At 40.7% G+C, this 21,278-nt stretch overlaps 4 protein-coding genes across 5 annotated transcripts in view; 3 read left to right on the forward strand and 1 right to left on the reverse strand.

Moving 5' to 3' along the window:
- Positions 1-51: 51 nt before the first annotated feature.
- On the reverse strand, positions 52-11,557 carry LOC109467812 (translation factor GUF1, mitochondrial-like). Its single transcript, XM_019765878.1, has 17 exons — positions 11,330-11,557; positions 10,695-10,800; positions 10,018-10,166; positions 5,276-5,356; positions 4,927-5,004; positions 4,628-4,711; positions 4,434-4,498; positions 3,979-4,182; positions 3,465-3,594; positions 3,159-3,268; positions 2,707-2,834; positions 2,289-2,359; positions 1,853-1,954; positions 1,348-1,481; positions 766-987; positions 608-644; positions 52-342 (listed from the first exon to the last, which is right to left on the reverse strand). Exons 1-17 carry the CDS (start codon positions 11,450-11,452, stop codon positions 217-219), a joined length of 1,950 nt encoding a protein of 649 aa, XP_019621437.1. The 5' UTR covers positions 11,453-11,557; the 3' UTR covers positions 52-216.
- LOC109467817 (toll-like receptor 13) lies at positions 5,783-9,867 on the forward strand. The gene has a single exon (XM_019765889.1). It carries the CDS (start codon positions 7,046-7,048, stop codon positions 8,516-8,518), a length of 1,473 nt encoding a protein of 490 aa, XP_019621448.1. The 5' UTR covers positions 5,783-7,045; the 3' UTR covers positions 8,519-9,867.
- A 422-nt stretch (positions 11,558-11,979) lies between the features above and the next one.
- On the forward strand, positions 11,980-15,663 carry LOC109467832 (protein unc-50 homolog). Of its 2 annotated transcripts, none has more exons than XM_019765917.1 (8): positions 11,980-12,039; positions 13,181-13,354; positions 13,538-13,563; positions 13,836-13,901; positions 14,187-14,307; positions 14,543-14,679; positions 15,127-15,228; positions 15,421-15,662. In XM_019765917.1, exons 2-8 carry the CDS (start codon positions 13,224-13,226, stop codon positions 15,567-15,569), a joined length of 732 nt encoding a protein of 243 aa, XP_019621476.1. In that variant the 5' UTR covers positions 11,980-12,039; positions 13,181-13,223; the 3' UTR covers positions 15,570-15,662. The 2 variants fall into 2 exon arrangements, with proteins under 2 accessions (XP_019621476.1, XP_019621475.1); XM_019765916.1 differs by having other exon boundaries at positions 11,986-12,039; positions 13,162-13,354; positions 15,421-15,663.
- Positions 15,664-19,001: 3,338 nt separating this feature from the next.
- Positions 19,002-21,278, forward strand: part of LOC109467823 (RING finger protein 150-like) — an 18,250-nt gene continuing 15,973 nt past the window's right edge. The window contains exon 1 of the mRNA XM_019765898.1: positions 19,002-19,608. Coding sequence (XP_019621457.1) covers positions 19,185-19,608 — 424 coding nt within the window. The 5' untranslated portion in view covers positions 19,002-19,184. The remainder of the gene's footprint in view (positions 19,609-21,278) is intronic.

Here is a 21,278-nt window from a genome sequence, read left to right on the forward strand (position 1 = left end):
ATATGAACTTTTGAATCTCCCATTAATTCCTTCCATTAATATATTACTGATACTGCATGTTGTGGTATGATGCACTTAAATTTAGCTGTTAAACAAGACACAACCATGTACAATCATGGAATCAATAAAATGTATCATAGGGACAACAGAGCATTTACACAATTTTCTTCTGGTTAAAATCTATTTGACTGGAATTGCATGGCCTATCTAGTGGTGTCATCTTTTTAGTACAGATATGAAAGCATCTTTAGGAACATCAACATTTCCAATCTTCTTCATCCTCTTCTTCCCCTCTGCCTGCCTCTTCAGAAGTTTCATCTTTCTTGAGATGTCTCCACCGTACTGGACAAAGAAAGAACATTTTGATTTGCATCGTAGACATACTGGAATGCATAGGAAAACACTTTCAAACAACAGTAAGTATTCATGATCATATGTTGGCAAGATAGAACAGAAGCATGGTCAATCGCAGATACCGGTAAACAAGCATGGGACACAGCATTGGCAGGGAATAACTGGGAAGCACAGTCTTCAATGTCTTCTCAGTTCAGAAGTTTTAACTAAATTCTAAAAATCGAAAACACAGGATGATTTAGCTTTGACTTACACATTTTGCCAACACATTCTTCTTGTAGGCCTTTACCCTGGAGCAAAGGAACAACAAAAATTGATTGAAGTACTGTAATAAACTGAAGTTGAAACTTCATTAGCAAGAAAAAATTCAAAGAATGAGAGTAAAACATGTGATGTGATGTGTCTACATACGTTTCCCTGGCTATGACCCTGCCCCCTAGAGCTGCCTGAATGATGACTTCATACAGCTGTCTCGGGATGACGTTCTTTAGTTTAGAGGCCAGAGCCTTTCCCACTGGGTAGGCCTTGTCTTTGTGCACGATGGTGGACAGTTCGCTGATGGCTTGACCATTGAGGAGGACGTCCAGCTTGACCAGTTCAGCTGGTTCATAACTGTGATCCTCGTAGTCAAAACTGAGTAACAAAAAAGCACGTTCTTTGTATTCAATGAGAGGATATCACTTAGTACATGTTTTTCCAAATGAGCATTTATCTAAAAAAGTAGAAGGATGCAAGACAGCCAAATATTTTACAAGCACACACACCAGGGACAGCCAAATGCCACATTCTACCATCCAGGGCATACTGGGACACAACCCTGTCAATCAACTGAAACCAAATCTCTGCCAGTCCTCCTGCTCAGGATAAGATACATACAAACTCCCCCTAAACCAGAGTTAGCCAAAACAATATTTCCCATCTGTGTATTCTACACATTACTATCTTAATATAGTCCTACATGTATCTGATAGTCCTATGAGACGTCCTTCTTACCTTGCATAGCCTGAAGTGATAGACTTGAGCTGATCGTAAAAGTCCACCACAATCTCGTTGAGTGGCAGCTTGTACTTCAGCAGCACCCGTGATGTGTCAATGTACGTAAAGTCCACCTGTTCTCCTCTTTTAGCCTGCAACAAAATTGTTCTGGTTGGTGAATACTGAATGTTTTGATGCTATTAATTTCTGTTCCATTCTAATACCCTATGCTCTTTTGACATTATTCTTTGCAAAACTTCATTGCAAAGGGTTCCTTATGATGGTTCTTTATCAGGATTGTAGGATTTTCTATGCCTATCACACGAAAATTCCTGTGAGAAAAGTAGTAATATACAATATATGGCATGAATATTAGCAACCAACACTTTGGAAACATTTTTAAGCTTGATCTTGTAATATCTGCACCAAGCCATGGTCCAAAGATGGCAAATCTTTCAACATTGTTTCATTTCCAAAATTGATGCTTCAATCGTTCATTAATGAAGTCCATAAATGTTCTTACCTCACAGAGGCTGAATATCCTGTTGAGATGAACGTCTGGAGTGATGATGGTTCCCAGGACCATGGGCTCCAGGTACTCTGTAACATCTCTCCTCTCAGGGAACTACAGGGAACATAGGAGTGTTACATCTTCATAACATACCTGATGAGGATGGGTATACAGTACATAGAGAGTAAGACTACACCAATCCTGCTCCTAGTCTTTGAGAATTATCCTACTACATGTGGTATAACAACGCTCTTTATTTACAACTGATGGAGTTTCACATACACCAATGTTTTGGTGTATGACATACACCAATGTTTTATTGACTGCTTCACTACAGCTAGGCACCACTGCTCTGCAGCTAGACATCCAATAGGTTGGCGCAATGATGCCGGCAGTTTTCCTGGACAAAGATCTGCTTTGTTACTTCTGAAACAAAGTTGAACTTCACCTCTGCAGGGCTGAAGATGGTGATCTCCTCTGTCTTGTACTGCTTGATGAGTTTGTCACTGCTCAGACGAGCTGGGGATGGACATAAAGAACAAAACATATTTGTGCAATAAACTGGAAAGTTAAAAGATATAGATAAAGCAGGTGACCTCAGCCTGATGACAAAGCTAGTAGTGCAAAGCGGCTTTGATATGGCAAGTACTTATAGCCAAGCACATTGGGTCACACCTACCGGTACTCTTATCTTGATGCCATAAGCTATCTCATACATGTGCATGGGGGCCCCAGCTTTACATCCCTATTCAACAGGAGGATGAGATTCTTTTCCAGTTGTGTCCAGACCTGGACATGAACCTGAGCTGCTGGCTCAATCAAATTTGAACCAGATATGGCAAGTTTGAGATTAGGGAGCCCCTGACCTTTGCATGGAACACTAGGAGTGGTGACGATGGCAGTAGCGTTGTACTCCTGCTCCAGCCTCTGGTTGAAGACTTCCATGTGCAGCAGCCCCAGGAAACCTAGTCTGAAACCCAGGCCTAGAGCAGGGCTGTTTTTATGACAATAAAATGGAAGTGAATGAGAAAGTAGAGTGCCTCAAACTAACCGACATATTTTATACAGCAGCAGTCCCTCAGTAAGACATCTGGAACCACATAGTTCACATCATGGAAAAATTCTACCTCCATGTTCACATTTAGAACTTTTGTTCAGCCTGTCACGACTGGTTTCACCCAGTGACTTCTTCAAGTGAATAGAGGCTAACTATGTTCACAAGGTTTTAATTTCTAACCATTTTAGCTGTAAAGAACAATATTCCAACATTGCAAGATTGCTTAATAGATTCCCATATGTTCTGTTATTCCCCCGTCACCTGCTGTCCTTAGCAACCGTGACGCTGGAGTCATTTAAGGTCAGCCTGTCCACAGCCACCTTCAGGTCCCTGTACTCAGACTGGTCCATGGGGAAAATTCCTCCAAACACCTGAAAAAGACAAAAAAGTCTCTTGCTTTTGTAATGGAGAAAATTGAATGATTTTTAAGGCACTTTGGATTCTACTAATCATGGTGTGAACTACTAAATTGCAATGTATACATTTAATGAAAGATCAAAGAAACACATCTAAAAGTGAAAAGTCAAAAATATAATCTATATCAAACCGATAAACAAAAATAAATACCATGGGCTTGGCAGGTTTGAATCCAGGTAGCGGCTCCACAGGTGAGTTGGACAGGTGTAGAGTGTCACCTATCCTGGCCTCCTGGATAGACTTCATACCTGCTATCAGGTAACCCACCTGGCCAGCATGGCTGCAGAGGGGAGAGGGAGGAGCACTTCTTTTTATTTCTTCAGATGTTTTCTATCTTTATGAATCTCAAGAGAAGTTGAAGAAGTTACAAGGCTGGCATGCTTATTCACAGCTGTCACATGTTATGTGAGGATTATGAATTTTTCATTTATCTTTTTGTTCATATTATCAAAGTTGCTATATAACTGGTACTTCGAATTGAGAGAGATAAATGTATTGCGAATGCAGTAGGAGGGAAAGGGAAGCTTTAGCAATGTTCAAAAATTGCAGTTTAAACAATTTTGCAGTACAGTAGAGCAATAAAACTCATCCACAGTGTTATGACTAAGAGGTGAAAAAAAAAAACACTGCCAAAGTTTCTCAATTTACAGAACATTGTACTAACAGTTCCTGTGTAGCCTGGTGATCTGGGCTCATGATGCCGACCTCCTGCACCTCGTAAGTCTTCTGTGTGTGAGCAGAGCTGATCCTGTCCCCCTGCCGTACCCTCCCGTCTACAACAGCCACGCTGGTCACAGCACCCCGGTAGTGGTTATACGTAGAGTCAAACAGCAGGGCCTTCCAGGGCTGGTTAGGGTCAGACTTTGGCCTGGAAAAAAAACATGGCTCTTGGTTGCAAATGTGCAGTTCTTTGCTTTGGCAATGCCAAATCACACAAATTAAAAAGAGTAGGGGTTCATCCCTGTGTGAGTACATCAAACATTACAGTCTGGTCTTACACAGCTTGTACTTACTGTACAAAACTGGTGTTATTCCTAAAGGCAGTCTACTGGCTATGTGAAACACATAAACAAACATTCAACATTCTATTAAGCATCCATAAAAGGTACATGCACTTACGGTGGTATTCTCTGGATCACTGCATCAAGGATTTCTCTACAGTTCAGTCCTAGTTTAGCTGATATCTGGGAAAAAATACCTGGCACTGTTACAGCAACAAGTCAAGTGAAAAGCACAAAGATAATTGTGTGATGGTAATTTACAAGATTTTGCATGTTAAATGAACAAAACCATCTATGGTCGAGAGATCTTACCTTAAAGAAGTCTTCTTCTTTAAAATCAAACAGTCGTCTCATTTGCTCTTCTGTGGACTCTACGTCAGCTTGTTTAAGATCTATCTGTTGGTAGGAAGAGTTTAATTAACTATTACATATGCATGGTCATTATGCAAGTGTTCCTGAGAGACCTTACAAAATAACACTCCAAAGATATTCCAAAAGTACTGGTGAAATAGTATGTGACTGTTATAATGTGCATATTTCTCTGAATATTTGTATCAAAAATTCTTTTTTAAAGTAGTTATGAGTACTTGTAAGATTGTGATTGTATTTACCTTATTAATAACTGGTATAATGGCCAGCTCTGACTCAAAGGCCAGGTAAAAGTTGGCAACAGTTTGGGCCTGTACTCCCTGGAAAAAAAGCAGATAGGAAAATTTGACAAAGACTTTCAGCAAACATACAACTCAAGTTCAGACTCCAAAACACACTTCATGCCTAACATCCTAACACATCTTAACATGTGATACATAATAATACATATACCTTCTATATTGTAACTTCTCATTGCAATGTGGAAGAATCATAAACATCTGGTCATATATGATGTAAACGTTTCTTAAGAAAGATGGAGTTTAAAACACATGTAAGCTCCTTCAAAGATCTGAAACATGATCTACCCACCTGATTTGCATCCACCAATAGCAGCACTCCCTGACAAGCAGCCAGGGACCTGGACACTTCATAGTTAAAATCTACATGACCCTGAAACAACACAAAAATAGCTAATAAACTCCAGATATACTTCCATTTTAGATACATGTACCAATAAGTTACAAAAATAATCCTTACAGTTGCAATTACCCTTAAGGTGAGAATTTGCCATAAAATATTTGTTCTTTGTTTATTTTGTTTACTTTATTATAAAATATGCTCCATGAAAATTTCAGTGTGCTTTTATTTTTACAACAAACAGGTACTGTGTTTGTCAAAAACTAGTCACCCAATTGTTATATTGTCATGGTGGAAGTCAAACATCTAAAACAAGTCATTAACACCATTTAAAAGTACATGCAAGAGGGTTCAATCAGTCTTGTATTTAACCTTCTTGGTACATGTATGTACAAAGAAGTATTCCCTATTGTGTAAATGTAAACATAAGTGGACATGTTTGTTGAAAAACCTCTATAGCCACATGCTACTGTTTATCTCTGATGTAGTGGCCCCAGACCAGATATCTTGTCCTGGTGAGTGGGCTAACTTTGCTCCTGTGGGCCAGCTTATCTGTAAAGACTAACACCTGTTGGCATGGCAACCCAGTCTCGGCCAACCACTGCACAGGAGAAACATGACCTCATCCTGATGACATCATCACCAGCTGATGCTTGCCACATGTGAGGTTTTAAACTGGTCTGTGCTGGAATGTTCTGCTTTCATTCTGTAGTACAGCTCTATACCTTCTTGTTCCCCATTGGCTACACTATACAGTGCCTTTTCACGTTGTGACAGCAGGCTATACAGCTGCCATATTTGCTGAGTCAACAGTTCTGGGTTTATGATTAACCAGCAGGGAAAACCGGGCACTGCTTCCTGGGAGGTGACGCTATAAACTAGCCGCAACCAGTGTTACACGGTGAGCGTTCTGCACTTATACAGGGTCCTACAATATTTGCAAGAATCACAGCAACCGGTGAGTGGGGACATTCTGAGATATCAAGAACACAGACTGGTGGGTCCATGTAAGCACCAACTGCCAAGAAGTGAGGACTTCCCGGCAAAAGAAACTGCTGAGTCCCCAGATATAGGACGTGACATAACTGGTGAGGGTTGTTGTGCCCTTTCAGCTGACCCCTTGGCTGCTCTGCACGGATCTAGAAACAGGAAGCAGGCAGGAAACCCCCTCCGGGCAACCAAACAGCTGACTGTATCAAACCGACTGTTGCCACATCAAGACCAACAGTGGAGGGGAGGTACTTTGTGGCTTTTCTTATCCTCCAGACGACTAGTTTTCTTCTCCAAGGCCATAGGGCAAGAAGACTGTGGCACTCAAGGTACCGGTCCATGTGTCTTCTGTCAAGAGGGAGACTTAAGTAGCTACCATGGCTCCTTGAGTTGTATCATAGAAGAGGTAGCGTCCATTCCGAGATGTTTACTGAGTGAGGTCACGTCTCTGGACATACTGGGCCGGCAGGATGGCAGCCCGTCCCAGGGTTACCCAGACATCCTCCCTGCCTCCGGCCTCACCCCTCCCACCAGGGCACGGGCCAAACTTCAGCACATTCTGCAGCAGGACCCTCCAGACGACAACTGTACCTTCTTCTCTCAATTCCATCCCGGTAACTACACGATCTCAGAATTGGTGTTGTATCTGAACTCAAGTGGCACTGCCGATTTCCCACAGATTTGCTTCGCGACTTGCCCTCACTGAATCAACTCGTGATTGAAGGGTTACAGATGCACGCACCACCACCGATGAAAGGACTAAGCTCACTGAAGACAGTAAGCATGGCAAGCAATGGCATACAAATGCTAAATCTTACCAATGTCAAAGGTTTAGCTGAAGTGTCAAACATCAAGTTAACTGGAAACACCTTGGAAAGGATTCCTTTCCATGCCTTTGCAATGAGTAGCCTTGTGAAACTAGAGGAACTAAAGTTAGACTCCAACAAAATCTCAGTAATAGACGAGGATGCTTTCGCTGGCCTGCCATCTTTAAAAGTGTTAGACCTTCATGGTAACATGATTCAAGTACTAAACAAGGAAATCCTACATCAGCTTGAATATCTAGACATGCTAAACTTGTCAAACAATGCTATCCACACACTGGAAGCACAAACATTCTCTGAGATGAAGGATTTGCATGTTCTTGACTTGTCCCAGAACAATTTGACCTTGACAGCTGAAATGCCAGCATCGCTATTCACTGGACCAGAAAATCTGACCAGTCTGTACCTGGCTCAAAACTTGATCAGCAGTTGCCCTGAGGACCTGGGAAGAGCACTGCCCTATCTACAACATCTTGACCTACAGAGAAACAACATTTCTGTCTTCACAGAAAAGTTCTTAAAGGGTCTGGGTTCATTAAAGGAGATTGACTTGTCTGGGAACCCTTTCTCATGCACGTGCGATGTGGAGTGGTTATTTGATTGGTTAAAAAAAAATAGTACCGTAGCATTCGTTAATTGGAAAGAATACGAGTGTTACTACCCGCGGCATTCACGTGGCGTCAACTTTGAACATTTCAACCCGGAGGTTCTCAAGTGCGATGAGGGTGCTGACCACACGCAGCTGGGACTGTCCCTGGGGATTTCTCTCACCCTGGCCGTACTGGTCATCGTGCTGGCCGCTGTGCTCTATTACCACTGCCGCTGGCGCGTCAAGTATGGCTGGTTTGTGCTGTGTGGCAAAAAGGGTGAGCAAGTGGAACAGAAAGTCGAGGACGAGTACTTCAAGTATGAGGCTTTCCTGTCGTACTGTAGCAACGACCGCTGGTGGGTCATCGACGAGCTACTCCCCAAGGTCGAGAATTGTCCCCCGCCCACTTACAAGATGTGCCTTGACATTCGCGACTTTGAGGACGGACCGAAGGATCAGAACAACATCATCGCTGCGATGGACGAGAGTCGGAAGACGATGTTTGTCATCTCTAGTAGCTTCCTGCGGAGCAAGCGCTGCCTGTGGGAGCTGGAGATGTCCAAGAACAAACGCTACGGGAAGAACAAGGACGACCTGATCTTTGTTCTCCTGGAGAACGTCCCGCAGACGAAGATGCCCAAGTCGCTGCAGAAGGTGATGATGGGAAGGAAGTACCTGCGCTGGCCGGAGGACCCCCGGCAGAGGGACGCCTTCTGGCAGTGCCTGCGCGAGTCCTTCAAGACCAACATCTTCAAACGGCAGGGCAACAGGATCGAGATGCAGCAGATATAGACTTTATCTATGCCATCTAACAGACACAACATGTCATGGCACTGGCACTTTGGGTATAGGCAGAAACTTGGAAGATAATAACTATTTTATAAGTAACATTCAGTTATTCAAGGCTACTAACTTTTAATATGAACATGTACTGCCAACCTAGCAGCCCAAACAGCATAGACATCAATTTGAACTTAAATGCAGGAATTTTATTATTTGATTTGATCTCCTTTAAGTTTAAGAAAAGAGAAAATGACGTTCTGCTCCTTAAAAGCCGATCCCTTTCTAATGAGTAATTGAAATTCCACCAAAACAGAGAAGTGTAAGGTTCTCAGGGTATGAAATCATGATATAGTTGACAACAGCACTTGTAACAAACCTTGGCAGGCGGGTCAGACAAAATAACACTGTCAGCATGTGTAGATTTCAGGGAAAAACAGTAGTTAACAACATGGGTAAGGGACTGGTAAATTTGTAGGAACAGATAAAAAATTGTATCTTGCTACTTAATAGAACAACACTACTAGTGCTCTAAAGCTTAATGCATACAATATTATACCAAATATTTCCATACCTTGTGTAAGGTATACCAAGCTTACTTTCAAAACACTACTCCTGGCTTGTCCCTTATGCTATCAGTTGGCACATGTTGAAATATGGGATGCCAAGAGAAAGAGGAAGGAAATACAGAATCATGACTGCCTCTTTTACTGTAAATCCTGATATCTTTTAGCTTACTCATAAACTGAATATTCAAGCACCTGTTGACCATAATGTTAAAACCACTTGTTACTTATACATGTCTGTAAATGATGTCTTGTGTACAGAATTTTGAAAAAAAATGCTACAATAGCTTAGTGGGAAGGATGATTGCTTTTCATGTGGTAGATAGTGGGTTCCTTGGCTCAGTCATACTGAAGACAAATATATATACATGTAATCCAAATGACTTCATGTAATCACTTAAAATGACATCAATGGAAGAAACTGACAGCACAGGAAGTTTTATGTTTATATGTTTATATATCTTATGCATTCAAACTGTATATCTATTCAACTATTGTAACAGCATATGTAATCTATACCGTTTTACCATGACATAATATCAAGATCAACATAGGTACTTATTATGTAGAGGGACACTTTAAGTTTTGATGGACTCTCTAGTCTTGAAATCATAGATTGATTAAGGCTTGCATTTATAGTTCTTTTGTATTCATTCATCTACAATTGTTATCAATATAGATTAAATATTTGGATTTTCAACATGATTGAAGATATACAGTGCTGAGTTTGCTGTAGAAAATAACTGTCAGCATACAACAACAAAAATAAATTTGACACTGCAGCAAATGCTGGTATACTATGTGTGGCACTATTATCATTGAGTCTGCATGGGAGAATCAATATTTACTGGAATGATGAGGCTTTAGATCATTTGGTTTGAGATAACAGCTAGTCTATTACACTACCTGCAGTACCAGCACAGTGCAAAAGGAGGTGTTGCTCACCGGTGTGTCTATAAGGTTGAGGAGGTAGGTTTTCCCCTGGTACTGGTGGAACATGGAAGCTGTCTGTGCCTTCACAGTGATGCCTCGTTCTCTCTCCACCTGCAGTTTGTCTAACACTTGTTTGTTTGAGGCCTCCTGGGAGATGGTTCCTGCGATCAAGGCACGAGCGTGTCAGTTTGGTTGAAAATATGCAGAAATGTAACAATTATGACAGTACAAACAGAAAGACACTCCTGGTCCTGGGCTGGGGTTCGAACCCACGACCAAACCCGGGCACCAGTCCACATGCCGACGCTCTAACGATTTGGCTAAAAGGTCTAGACCCATCGGCTGATTCAGTTGGTAGTGCCTATAAATCCCCCACTGTTACTGAAATTATAAAAAAGAAAATGTCATAATTTGTGGCATCACCAACTCCAAACTTAATGTTTTGAAGTGCAGGCTCTGGCCTAACTTTTTGATTCAGGAGCACTAGTGTTCCCAACCAAAAAAAAGTTACAACACCAACCAAATCATGACTTACTAAATGTATGGTGAACACTCACTTGGCCCAAGGATGTTCTATAGGTTTATAGTATTGGGATATCGGATGAGCCATCCTCCATAGTTGCCACCAGCTCCCTATTACCACTGGCTTCTATGGCAGGCCAGTGGGATATGCATTAATAAAAACTTACCTGTGAGCTCCAGTAGTCTGTCTGCCAGTGTGCTCTTGCCATGGTCCACGTGTGCGATGATACTGAAGTTCCGGATATTCTCCACTGGAAACTGTGACATGTCAATCTGCAGGAGGGTACTTTTTTTAGTAGAATTGTTGAAGAACTAACTTTTTACGCAACTTTTACAACTGGTATTTGAATACCATGACTAGTCTATGAGTAATAAATAGGAATAACTAACAGGAAATGTCTTCATTCTCTTTCTCCAAGCAGATGTTGGGTGTGGAAATGCTACTTGGGTCTGTATCCATGTCTGTGATGAAATTCATTATAGAGACTATACTTGTAAGACAAGACAAGATGTAACTGTTACATGAATTGGTCTGTTTCAAAAAGAACTGTGGAGAGGGGCGCGAATGAGGCTGGATTGGAGGGGGGGTAGGACCATCTACTAGACAAGGAAGTTACTAGGGAGGGTTTGAGCAAATCAAGGACATTATGCACTGAGCAAATCTAGATTCATCATTGGTATCATGGTAGGATCAAATGCTGATTTCTTACCTCTTCCCCCCAATCAACATTTTAATAGCCCATTTACGTTACAGCCATTTACAATCTTTTTTATCTATTATCATAATTCTATAAACACCAACCTGTCCATCTGATGACTTTGAGCTAGCATGTCGTCTGCTAGCAAATGGCGCCAAATATCCCACATTGTGGGTGATAATTCGGATCCTTTGACACAAGGGGCACAAAAACCTTTTCCACATCATTGTAATCCCCTAGATATGGAGAATAGGGCCCCCAAAACACGCAGGAAATCAAGAAATCAACATTGTGAGGGACTTTTTCCTCGTGTACGCTGCCATCTTGGAATGGTACAATATAGTCCCGGGGATGTTGAAAAAGTATAATCAAATATTATCAAGATGTTAAGATTAAAATTTGTCAGTATACACACAAAGTTAAGAAATAATAATATTATAGATAATAATATTATTTTGCTGACGAGAATTACAAGAGATGTTGAGTTCACAAAAGACCAAAAAACGAATCACAGCCCCTACTAAAACAATGCGCTCGTCCAAAGTGATAACAAGTTAACTCAAAAGTTCACTCACTTAATAATTAACTTTAGATAACTGATTGTCCCTTTAACGTGAATTTTGTATGAACCTATATACTACCATTATTATAAAATTACATTTTCCATATTGCAATGACCCTATCTTTTCCTACCTTTCGGTTTTTAAATGGTAAGAAACAAAACTGTTCTTCACACTTAGGTGCGGTTGTCAGTGAAAAACAGAGGAAGGAGGAAGGGGTGGGAACGTTGACAGTAGTTGTACCAGTAACTTTGGTAAGATATTGTCTCTATTGTGAAGTTTTCTTTTCATCATTTAGATGTTACTATATCTGCACTGACCTGTAAGATATTCATAACATAAGAGGTGTACTGAAATGTCGTCTAAATTAAGTTTTAGGGGGTCAGTAAACTGTCGGTCAGGTTGGACCTGTCCCGAAGTGGGGAGGGGGGCGTGATGACGTGTAGAATGAAATGTTGTCAGTTTGTCTCTCTATCGATGTTGTGAAATTAGAGATGACATCACGAGGCATTCGAAACCACCGAAGGTTGTTTCTTTGATTGAGTAAGTTAGCGTGAAGGTACCTATTGTGCTTTGTGTATACCAATCCAAGCTTGGAGTCATATCTGCAAATTATGAGAGGTAAAATTATGGCTATGACTGGCTATGTAACACTAGCATATCCACTACCATGTGCAGTGGGCTAAATATATTCTTTATCATGGTCCTTACATTTCAGTCGTACTTGACGTTGTAATGTAACAGTTTACATCTCATTTACATATCATATAAAGTGTTAAAAGTACATTAAGACACTAGCCTGGGTTCCATCCTGGTTAGTTTACATCCGCTCCTACAGTCGCTACGGTTGGTGGTAGCGACTGTAGGAGCGGACGTAAACTAACCAGGATGGAACCCAGGCTATTAAGACACAGACCATCTGAGAAGTTGTTTTGAATATTTGTGAAATTTTGTTGTTGTGTGTGTACAGTTTTTCCTTGTCATCTTTGTCTAGCCTGGTTACCAAACCTATTATAGCTCCCGAGTCCTACATCCTCTCCTCATAGGAAATAGGATGTAGGACTCGGGATCTATAATAGGTTTGGTAACCAGGCTAATCTTTGTCATCCTTTCAGTCAACTTTCATGTGCAATCATTTTTTAACTGTTTTAATTTTTTAGTACAAGCTTAGGCTTAATTTTTGTATGTGTTACCACAACTTTCCTAAACAGTCCCTTCTTCTTCTGTATAAGCCGGTATAACCGCCCTTCGGCGTAACACACCAGCTTGCGTGTCCTAAGTATGTGTACAATGTACATTCATAGCTGCATAACATAAGACAGCATTAGTACAACCCACACTAACACATAACACTTCACATGTACCCGTTACATCAGCCTTGATGTTACCCAGCAGACTGTCCCCACCAGCCAGTCCGACCGGTACTTCCACAAACCCCATGCTGGAGGCACGGCACACCGCGGGCGCCAAGCGCTACAAGTACCTGCGCCGCATCCTCAAGTTCCGACAGATGGACTTTGAGTTTGCACTCTGGCAGATGCTCTACTTGTGTGTGGCACCACAGAGAGTGTGAGTCATGGTTCCTAATGTCAGTAAGATTGTCAAAGTTGTACTAGTGTAATAAGGAGGTTCTCAGTTTATATACAAACAACCAGTTTTCACATCTGACATTTTGATGACCATTGTACATATAGAATTTGTGCTATTGTTCATTCCTCCTAAACTTATGTGTAATTCATCATTATCTTACAGATACAGAAATTTCCACTACAGAAAACGTGAGTATTGATACAATTTATATGTATGTTGGATAAATTAACTTGTAGCTGTACATAGCACTCAAAATGTACAAAATGTGTAAAGCTAAAACTGTTAAACTACTACATATACAATTATACATATAAGTTACACGACTGAAAGCTAACTACATAATTGTTTGTCAGATTCAGCTGTCAAAGTCCTACAACACAAGGAAACTACATGCAGGCACATTGAAAAACTCAGTGACCACTTTAAACAATATCAGGATAACTGTCTTTCTTTGTTTCAGAAACAAAAGACCAGTGGGCTCGAGATGACCCAGCCTTCCTTGTGTTGCTCAGCTTCTGGCTGTGTGGTAAGTATGATAACAGAACAGGGACTCAGAAACCTGCTCATGTGGTGTAACTGGTCTTCATAAACAAGGATACAGGGTTTCTTGTAGATGTTCAGTTATAACAATGGATAATCATTATAGTACTAGTACATGTAGATACATTTTGATTGTTACATCAACATCCAATCTTAATGTTTGGATAAGTAAGTTGTTTATTTTATGGCACATATTGATTAATGTTTTAAACTGAATTGATATCTTGTTTTTATGACAATTAAATTAAACCTTTCTCCTGTTCTCTTGCAGCATCTTCCCTTGGTTTTGCCATTGTGTTGCAGTTGAGTGTGATGGGGATGATTAAACTACTCCTGTGGGTTATCTTTGTGGACTGTATTGGAGTTGGGCTCATGGTAGCCACCCTACTGTGGTATGGATACAACTTCTGTCTTTATACAGTTAAAAGGTTACCCAAAAAACCTTGATCAATATAATCAAAGTTGAATTTAATGCAGATGTCTTTTTGAATTCAATACATGTACATGTACTTGGTTTAAGTTATGAGTTCATGTTCAGTTAAAGTCACTGTTCACCATTCATTAATTTTTCAATTTCTTAAAAACATTTTTAAAAATCGTAATGCAGATTACATTTCTGTGTCACAGGTTTGTTGCCAACAAGTACCTACAGACCCAGAAGTCAGACCAGGAAGTGGAGTGGGGCTATGCCTTTGATGTCCACCTGAATGCCTTCTTCCCACTGCTGATCATTCTACATGTCATACAGCTCTTCTTCATACACCGTGAGTTGTACCTGAGAGCCAGAATTATACTAGGCATGTAGTTAGTAAATATTTAGAGCCTCGAAGGTGTTGCGTCTGCATGGTAGTGGTTTGTGCACACACTGCTACTTGCCACATCTGTAAAAGACACAACTGGAAAAGAGTGGTAACCGTATCATCCTTAGCTTTCAGATGGAGTTGTAAAGCAGGCAGCCCCGTGCATGAGGGAGCTTATGGTGTCGAACCTCTGCACTTAAAAAACCCAACACACTTGCTGAGAATAAAAGCCACTGCGAAGCTTCATTGCACTCGTAGCTACTTGAAAATGTTTCACGCTTCACCTTCATTGACTATGACAGTAAGATTTTTTAAAACTATTTAAAAACATGTATGAAGGAAACAGCTGCTGTTTTGTACCAGCTTCATGTTTTGCCGGTACTTACTAGTCCGTCCCTGTCCCCTCCACAGCTCTGATTGACAAGGAGTGGTTCATGTCTCGGCTGTTTGGGAACACCCTGTGGCTGATTGCCCTGGGGTACTACCTGTACATCACATTCCTGGGATACAGCTGTGAGTAGGACTTCCTCTGTGTGTCTTGCCATTGTGTTACATTTGTATGTATGTATAGGAGTCTGTAAAGTAGTAGTAGTAGTACTGATTTTTTAAATTTTTAAATTACTTTAACTACTGTGACTTACACAAATGCAGGCATCTTATACTATTTGTGTTGATAGTTTGACCGTTTGTTGTCTCCCCTTGCAGCCCTGCCATTCCTGCGGCACACAGTAGTCCTGCTGTACCCTGCCATGCTCATTGTCCTCACGTTTTACATAGTCTCCCTACCAGTGGGCTGGAACTTCACCCAGGGTCTCATGTGGTTCTACAGATATAGAGTCGGGCATTATGTATAGTCTCTAATCTTCTAAAGTTCATCTGTATTGGTAAAAGTCATTATGAAGCAAGATTAGACTGTCATTTCCAACACAAGAAATTTGACTTACAGTCTTACAAATATTTTTGACTGTACAACTCCTGTCTTTGTTAAGGAATGAGCAATCCACCGCTTCTGGGACTTTGCATAAGCGGTGGATTGCTCATTCCTTGACACAGACTGGAGCTTTACAGTAAAAAATTTGGGTAAGTTCAATCTCTTGTGTTTGAAAATAAAGTATAGTCTCTAGGTTAGGATGTACATTGTGTATTCCAACAGAGCGAACAGTTCTGTGTTTTCCTTCATTTGTATGTATGAATATATAAATTCCTAGGGTTAGAGTGAGAGAGAAGTGTAAAATGACTGTCAATAATATATGGTTGGATTTGTATTGTACAACATGTACATGTATTCTTGTCTCCTACTAGCAATCTTTAATTAGATGTCAGCAACAAGAAATTTAGACTTGCCTTGTATTGCCTTGCAGTATGTTCCATATTTGAGATGATTCATCTTCTATATGATGGTTGATTTTGATTTGTTGGCTTTTTCATTGGTCGGGGTGCACTGAATACAATGTGCATGTCAACTAAAATTATGTTATAAATGTTTTCATTTGTTCAATTAAAAAAAAGGATGGTTTTTGTTAGGAAGAAGAGCTTATTTCAAATATTTACAATGAACCAAAAATGGTGTTATTTGGTTTTCAGTTATTTGTCAGGCACAACAAAGGGTAGGGATCCTAGCAAATATATCACAGAATTTGCAGATGGTTTTCTGACCAACTTCATGAAGTTTGTAGTGACAGATGTATTATATTGTTTATTATGATTCCTACCTGTAGCAGAAAAAAGGAGTTAGATAAAATGTGGTATAGTCTATAGGAAATTATTGTAAACTTGCTATTATATTTTCTGTTGATATTTTGCATTGTGCAATGTGCTGTATCCAATGTGTTTCACACAATGAAACACTAAGCCTGTAAAAATCATTGTAGATATTTTGTCTGTGTGCATAATCCTATCATATGCACTATGGCATCAGACAATGAGATTGTCACTTCTTGACACAGTAGTGTGTCTTGAAAAGCAGCGCTGATATGGGATTTTTTACATGGGCTAGGGTTCTTTACTGTGGCAGAGGGAGGTATGCCATGGAGGGAGTTCCACCCATGCTTCCTAACAGCATGGACAATACTTCCCTGAAAAACTGCAACTCTATTTAGCTGTTTGATCATAGAAACAAGAACTGTCCTGCTAGGAGTCTGCACAGGAGGCCATCTAGAAGACAGGCTATGCTTTCTTGTTGAAGGCAAATGACTCCTTCTCTGTTAGTTAGCTGAGGTACAATGATTATTAACCCTATACAAACTAGACATAGACTATAACTTTAGAATATTGTGTATATATATATATGAAGGGATTTCAATTGTGTGGGTAAACATTAATGATATCCATAAGTGCTACTTTTTTGTATTGAAATAAATGATACTGTACAGAGGAGTCCATCTTAATTTTTCATGCTCATTACTTTTTTAACTTGACAAAATGTTTTGAATTACTTCTGAAACTTCTCTGAGTACAATTATTGACATAGGCCAGTCTACATTCTGTAGCAATCATTGGCCACTTGTTAACACATTGACAGCAATTAATGACACCCATTTATGCATAATTATGCTTAATTTGGATGGATATGTCAACAGTTACCTGAGTTACTAGCACCTAGGAGCTAAAATGACATAATGATACATGATTATACTTAATTTGGATGGATATGTCAACAGTGTACCTGAGTTACTAGCACCTAGGAGCTAAAATGACATAATGATACATGATTATACTTAATTTGCATGGTTATATCTACCTTAATTACTATTACTTACTAACTAAAAAGGGTAAATGCAATTTACTGAGATACTCTTATTTGAAAACACTCGTGCAGTTCTGGCGAACGCTCTTGGGAAAACAACAGGATTCATCACAAAATCACAAGGGGCTACACTAGGCACCATTTTCTCGTTATTCCGTGGCACAGCTAACATGTGAGCGAGCACGTAGTCGTCGTTTCAAGTTCGTGATACTCCAACAAAGCACCCTCATTATAAACCGCTTTATAATAATAGTGGGGAGTCACGCCAAAGCCCACGCGCGCGCGTGCGGGGTTACTGTAGTTCACACTGTGTGAGGATGTTTTTCAGAGCTTTAATACAGGTTTCTCTACAAGCTGATTGGTCTCCACCAAACTAACGATGTGGGTTCAAAAAGTGTAAAATTTAGCCAAATAAGGAGAATACTAGTAATTGGCCAAGGGAGTTTGCCCACTGTAGAGTTCATTTGCCCACGCAGCCCGGAGGGGGGAAATAAAATACCCTTCCCACGGACCATAGAGGAAAAAAAAGAGACTTTTACCTCCATGCACGGACTGAACCACCTGGCCAATTTATTCTTCCTTTTTCCTTGTGGAGGCTGGTGTCTAGTCAAGAACGCTGCTATTTCAATTCTTCGGATACAGAAATAAATATATGAAAGATTATCTCCAAGCAGGTGTTGAAGAAGTCTTTCTTTTTGCGGCCTTTATCTGTAAGTTATGGAAACGTCACAAAACAAAAAACAAACAAAAAAACAAAAAAACAAACAGAACCACCGAACGGTCGCGTTGACACTAACGACGACCAAAGGCACATTCGGCAACACTGCGACACTGTGACCTCCGCTTGAAATTCGGTTAAATTATAATACTAGTAATCATTGCTAGTACTGAGTACTTGATTATTTTGTCAGGCACACATGATTTGGCAACATAAAAGTAGAAACCAGGCACATTATATGTATATTAAAGTGAAATGAAATTAACTGTTATATCAGTATTTTAAAAAATGTCCTTCGGTAGAAATTCACCAAACGGCACAATACAGAAAGCCAGAGGACTTTGATTCACACAAAAAAAGCTTTACATTGATGGATTGATATACCATACACGACTTTTGATATGGGACTTATTATATAATTATAAGCGAACCTAATTGTTATGTGATGTTTTATATTATGAAGGAACCGCCTCGACATTCATTGTCGATTTTGATCAGTTGGGGTTTCTTGTGTTCTGAGTGTTCACAGAAGTACATTTGTGGGCAGGTCATTTGTGAATATGGGCCGGTTGATGGAGAAGTTTTAATATTCCTTTTGATGGGCCATGTTCTGTAATGTTACGACGAAATGACAATCTTGGATAAACCAAGGAGGTAAAAATCACATGTGATTTTTTTTACCTCCATGGATAAACCCAGGATAAACCCGTATTCCCTGCGTATATTTATCCCCCCGCAGTTCAAATTGTTTAGTCTAAAAAAATATCACGAATTCGAAGCGCGCAACACAAAAAACGTGCGTCATCAGTCACGTGACCACATATCCCAATCGGAAGGGAAGGACACGGCAGCCATTGTGGTTGTTAGTGTCGTAGGGAAGAAGTCACGGCACCGAAATCTGGACACTTTCTAGCCGAAACGTGGACATTTTTGTGATGTTTTAACCGTCCCGAGAGACTTAGAAACTTTCTGGACACCAGGAACTATCTTACAGTCGGTGTGAAGATGGTTGTAGCGGAGGAAAGGACGTTTGTGTACGGGTTGGTGGTGCTGTTGTGTGTTATGTTATGGTTCGGCTCGGCGCAGTGCATGAGGGTCGGGGAGGACGCCGCTACCGAGTACACCAAAGCCTTCGTTAACGTGACCTACAGGGACCCCTCCACCAACAAAATCCACTCGGAGAAGGACGAGGGCGGCGTGTACGGGAACAACAGCCCGACCATCGAGGCGCGCGGCATCGTGGTGAACGTGGGGAACGCCTGCCAGCCGCTGCGCCACATCACACCGCCCAAGACCCAGTGGATCGCCCTGGTCGTCCGCGGGATCTGCGACTTCAAGGTCAAGATCAACTACGCCAAGAACCTGAACGCCACCGCCGTGGTCGTCTACAACAACCAGCCGTCTCTGCCTGAAACCATGGATCATAAGGGTGAGAAAAACAACACAATATGGTCTGCACCAAAATTACGTACGGGAGCCATGATAATATTTGTTTGTTGTGACGGAGAAGGAAGGGGGTGGGGGGTGAAGTGGTGGTAAACATAAATATTTGTTGTCAACGTCGATTAGAAGTTTAGACATCCAGGTAAATTATGAGATACACAAGAAAACAGTTATAACAGAAAAAGTAGTAGATGCTACTTGAAACATCTCACAGTTTTCAAATATATCCAGTTGCTAGAGTAACTGTTTTCTTGAAAGTGTTTTGTTGTCAAATCAACAGGAAGTCTTGTAGACAATTGAACAATTAAAATTTCAAAGAGCTGCAATAAACAGGATGGGAAATGGTGAAGGTAATAAACAGGAAATGTTCAGACCTTCATCAGCCCCCCTCCCCACCCTGACCTTTGCATTGGGTGTGTGACATGTACTAAACGCCTGTGGTGACAAGAGAGTCCTGAGTCATGTCAACATAGCAGAACATGGTTTTTGCCCTATGGGGATATTTCTATTGTAAAGGAAAGGTTCAACCCAAGATGTGGCAGAAATTATGGTAGGGTTCACTACAGAAATACAAAAAAATAAATATATTTGATTTTGTTAGGCACAGCATTAAAAAAATTCAAAATTCTGTGTCCGAAAGTCAGTTGCAAAATTTGGTGCATTTATACCTGAACTGGAAAATCGTCACATTCCAAATCATGCAGTCTCAAAGCCTACATACTAGTACATGTAGTTGTATACCACAGCACAATTTATACCCGGGTAACGCTCACATGAGACCCAGAATTTTGTCCACACTTTCTATGCATACCCTCGTCGACAAAATTCTGGGACAAAATTCTGAGTCTCATGTGAGCATTACCCGGGTATAAATTGTGCTGTGGTATACGGGTCATGAGGGTTGCCCATTAATACTGTGTTCTGCTAGCTCAACACTGTAAGAAACTACAGGGATGTCACACATGGGGAACCAGCACTAAAGATGCTAACTAGCCATGGTGGTAAAAAATGAAATTAACAAAAGTTAATGTCGAGTGGTAGATGGACCTCAATTACCTGCGGTAAATGGACCAAATAAAGTAAGATTTTCAAAAAAAAAATTAGTAGTGCAGATGCAAGATGGTGGTTTCCAAAACGAGTTGTCCAAAACATATGGTAAGTGCTGCCCCAAATAAGGTGTCAGATAGTTCCCTGATCAAACAGGCCTCTCTATTTTCCAATTGAAACAGTTGTTCCTACTGAATCTCTCTTGACAGTCCTGTTGTTACAGAAATGTTAGGTCTAGGAACTTGTTTTGGTTTCATCTTCTACCAAGTACAATGTGTATTGGATGTGTATTGTACATGATCTTCACACCTACACTGGGGAGTGCAAAAAACACGCTGAAAAAAGGTGAAAATTTCCAACACATCCATTGTACTACAGTAGGTATTATACATATTCATATGGGCGATCATGGTCTAAGTCTTTGGCCGACTTTAGACTGACGACGGTATACGATCGCACGACAATCGTTGTGGGCGACGGCTGGCTTTAGACACATGACCAGAAAGTGTGGCGGACACCCGCAGCGCAGGATGGCACGCCGCGCGCCAATTCAAAAATGGCGAGAGAACCCCTTTTTCGGCATGCTGCAGCAGATTGTTTTTATTCTGC

This window comes from Branchiostoma belcheri, unplaced genomic scaffold, assembly GCF_001625305.1.
Source record: "Branchiostoma belcheri isolate BF01 breed outbred unplaced genomic scaffold, Haploidv18h27 scaffold19, whole genome shotgun sequence".
Taxonomy (NCBI): domain Eukaryota; kingdom Metazoa; phylum Chordata; class Leptocardii; order Amphioxiformes; family Branchiostomatidae; genus Branchiostoma; species Branchiostoma belcheri.

Coding starts and splice junctions, on each gene's coding strand:
- LOC109467812 (XM_019765878.1), bottom strand. CDS start 11,452: ATGATGTGGAAAAGGTTTTTGTGCCCCTTGTGTCAAAGGATCCGAATT. Junction 4,183..4,433: donor GTGATCCAGAGAATACCACC/GTAAGTGCATGT, acceptor TTTTTTTTCCAG/GCCAAAGTCTGACCCTAACC. Junction 1,955..2,288: donor CCATCTTCAGCCCTGCAGAG/GTGAAGTTCAAC, acceptor TGTTCCCTGTAG/TTCCCTGAGAGGAGAGATGT.
- LOC109467817 (XM_019765889.1), top strand. CDS start 7,046: ATGCACGCACCACCACCGATGAAAGGACTAAGCTCACTGAAGACAGTA.
- LOC109467832 (XM_019765916.1), top strand. CDS start 13,167: ATGTTACCCAGCAGACTGTCCCCACCAGCCAGTCCGACCGGTACTTCC. Junction 13,564..13,835: donor AAATTTCCACTACAGAAAAC/GTGAGTATTGAT, acceptor TCTTTGTTTCAG/AAACAAAAGACCAGTGGGCT. Junction 15,229..15,420: donor CACATTCCTGGGATACAGCT/GTGAGTAGGACT, acceptor CTCCCCTTGCAG/CCCTGCCATTCCTGCGGCAC.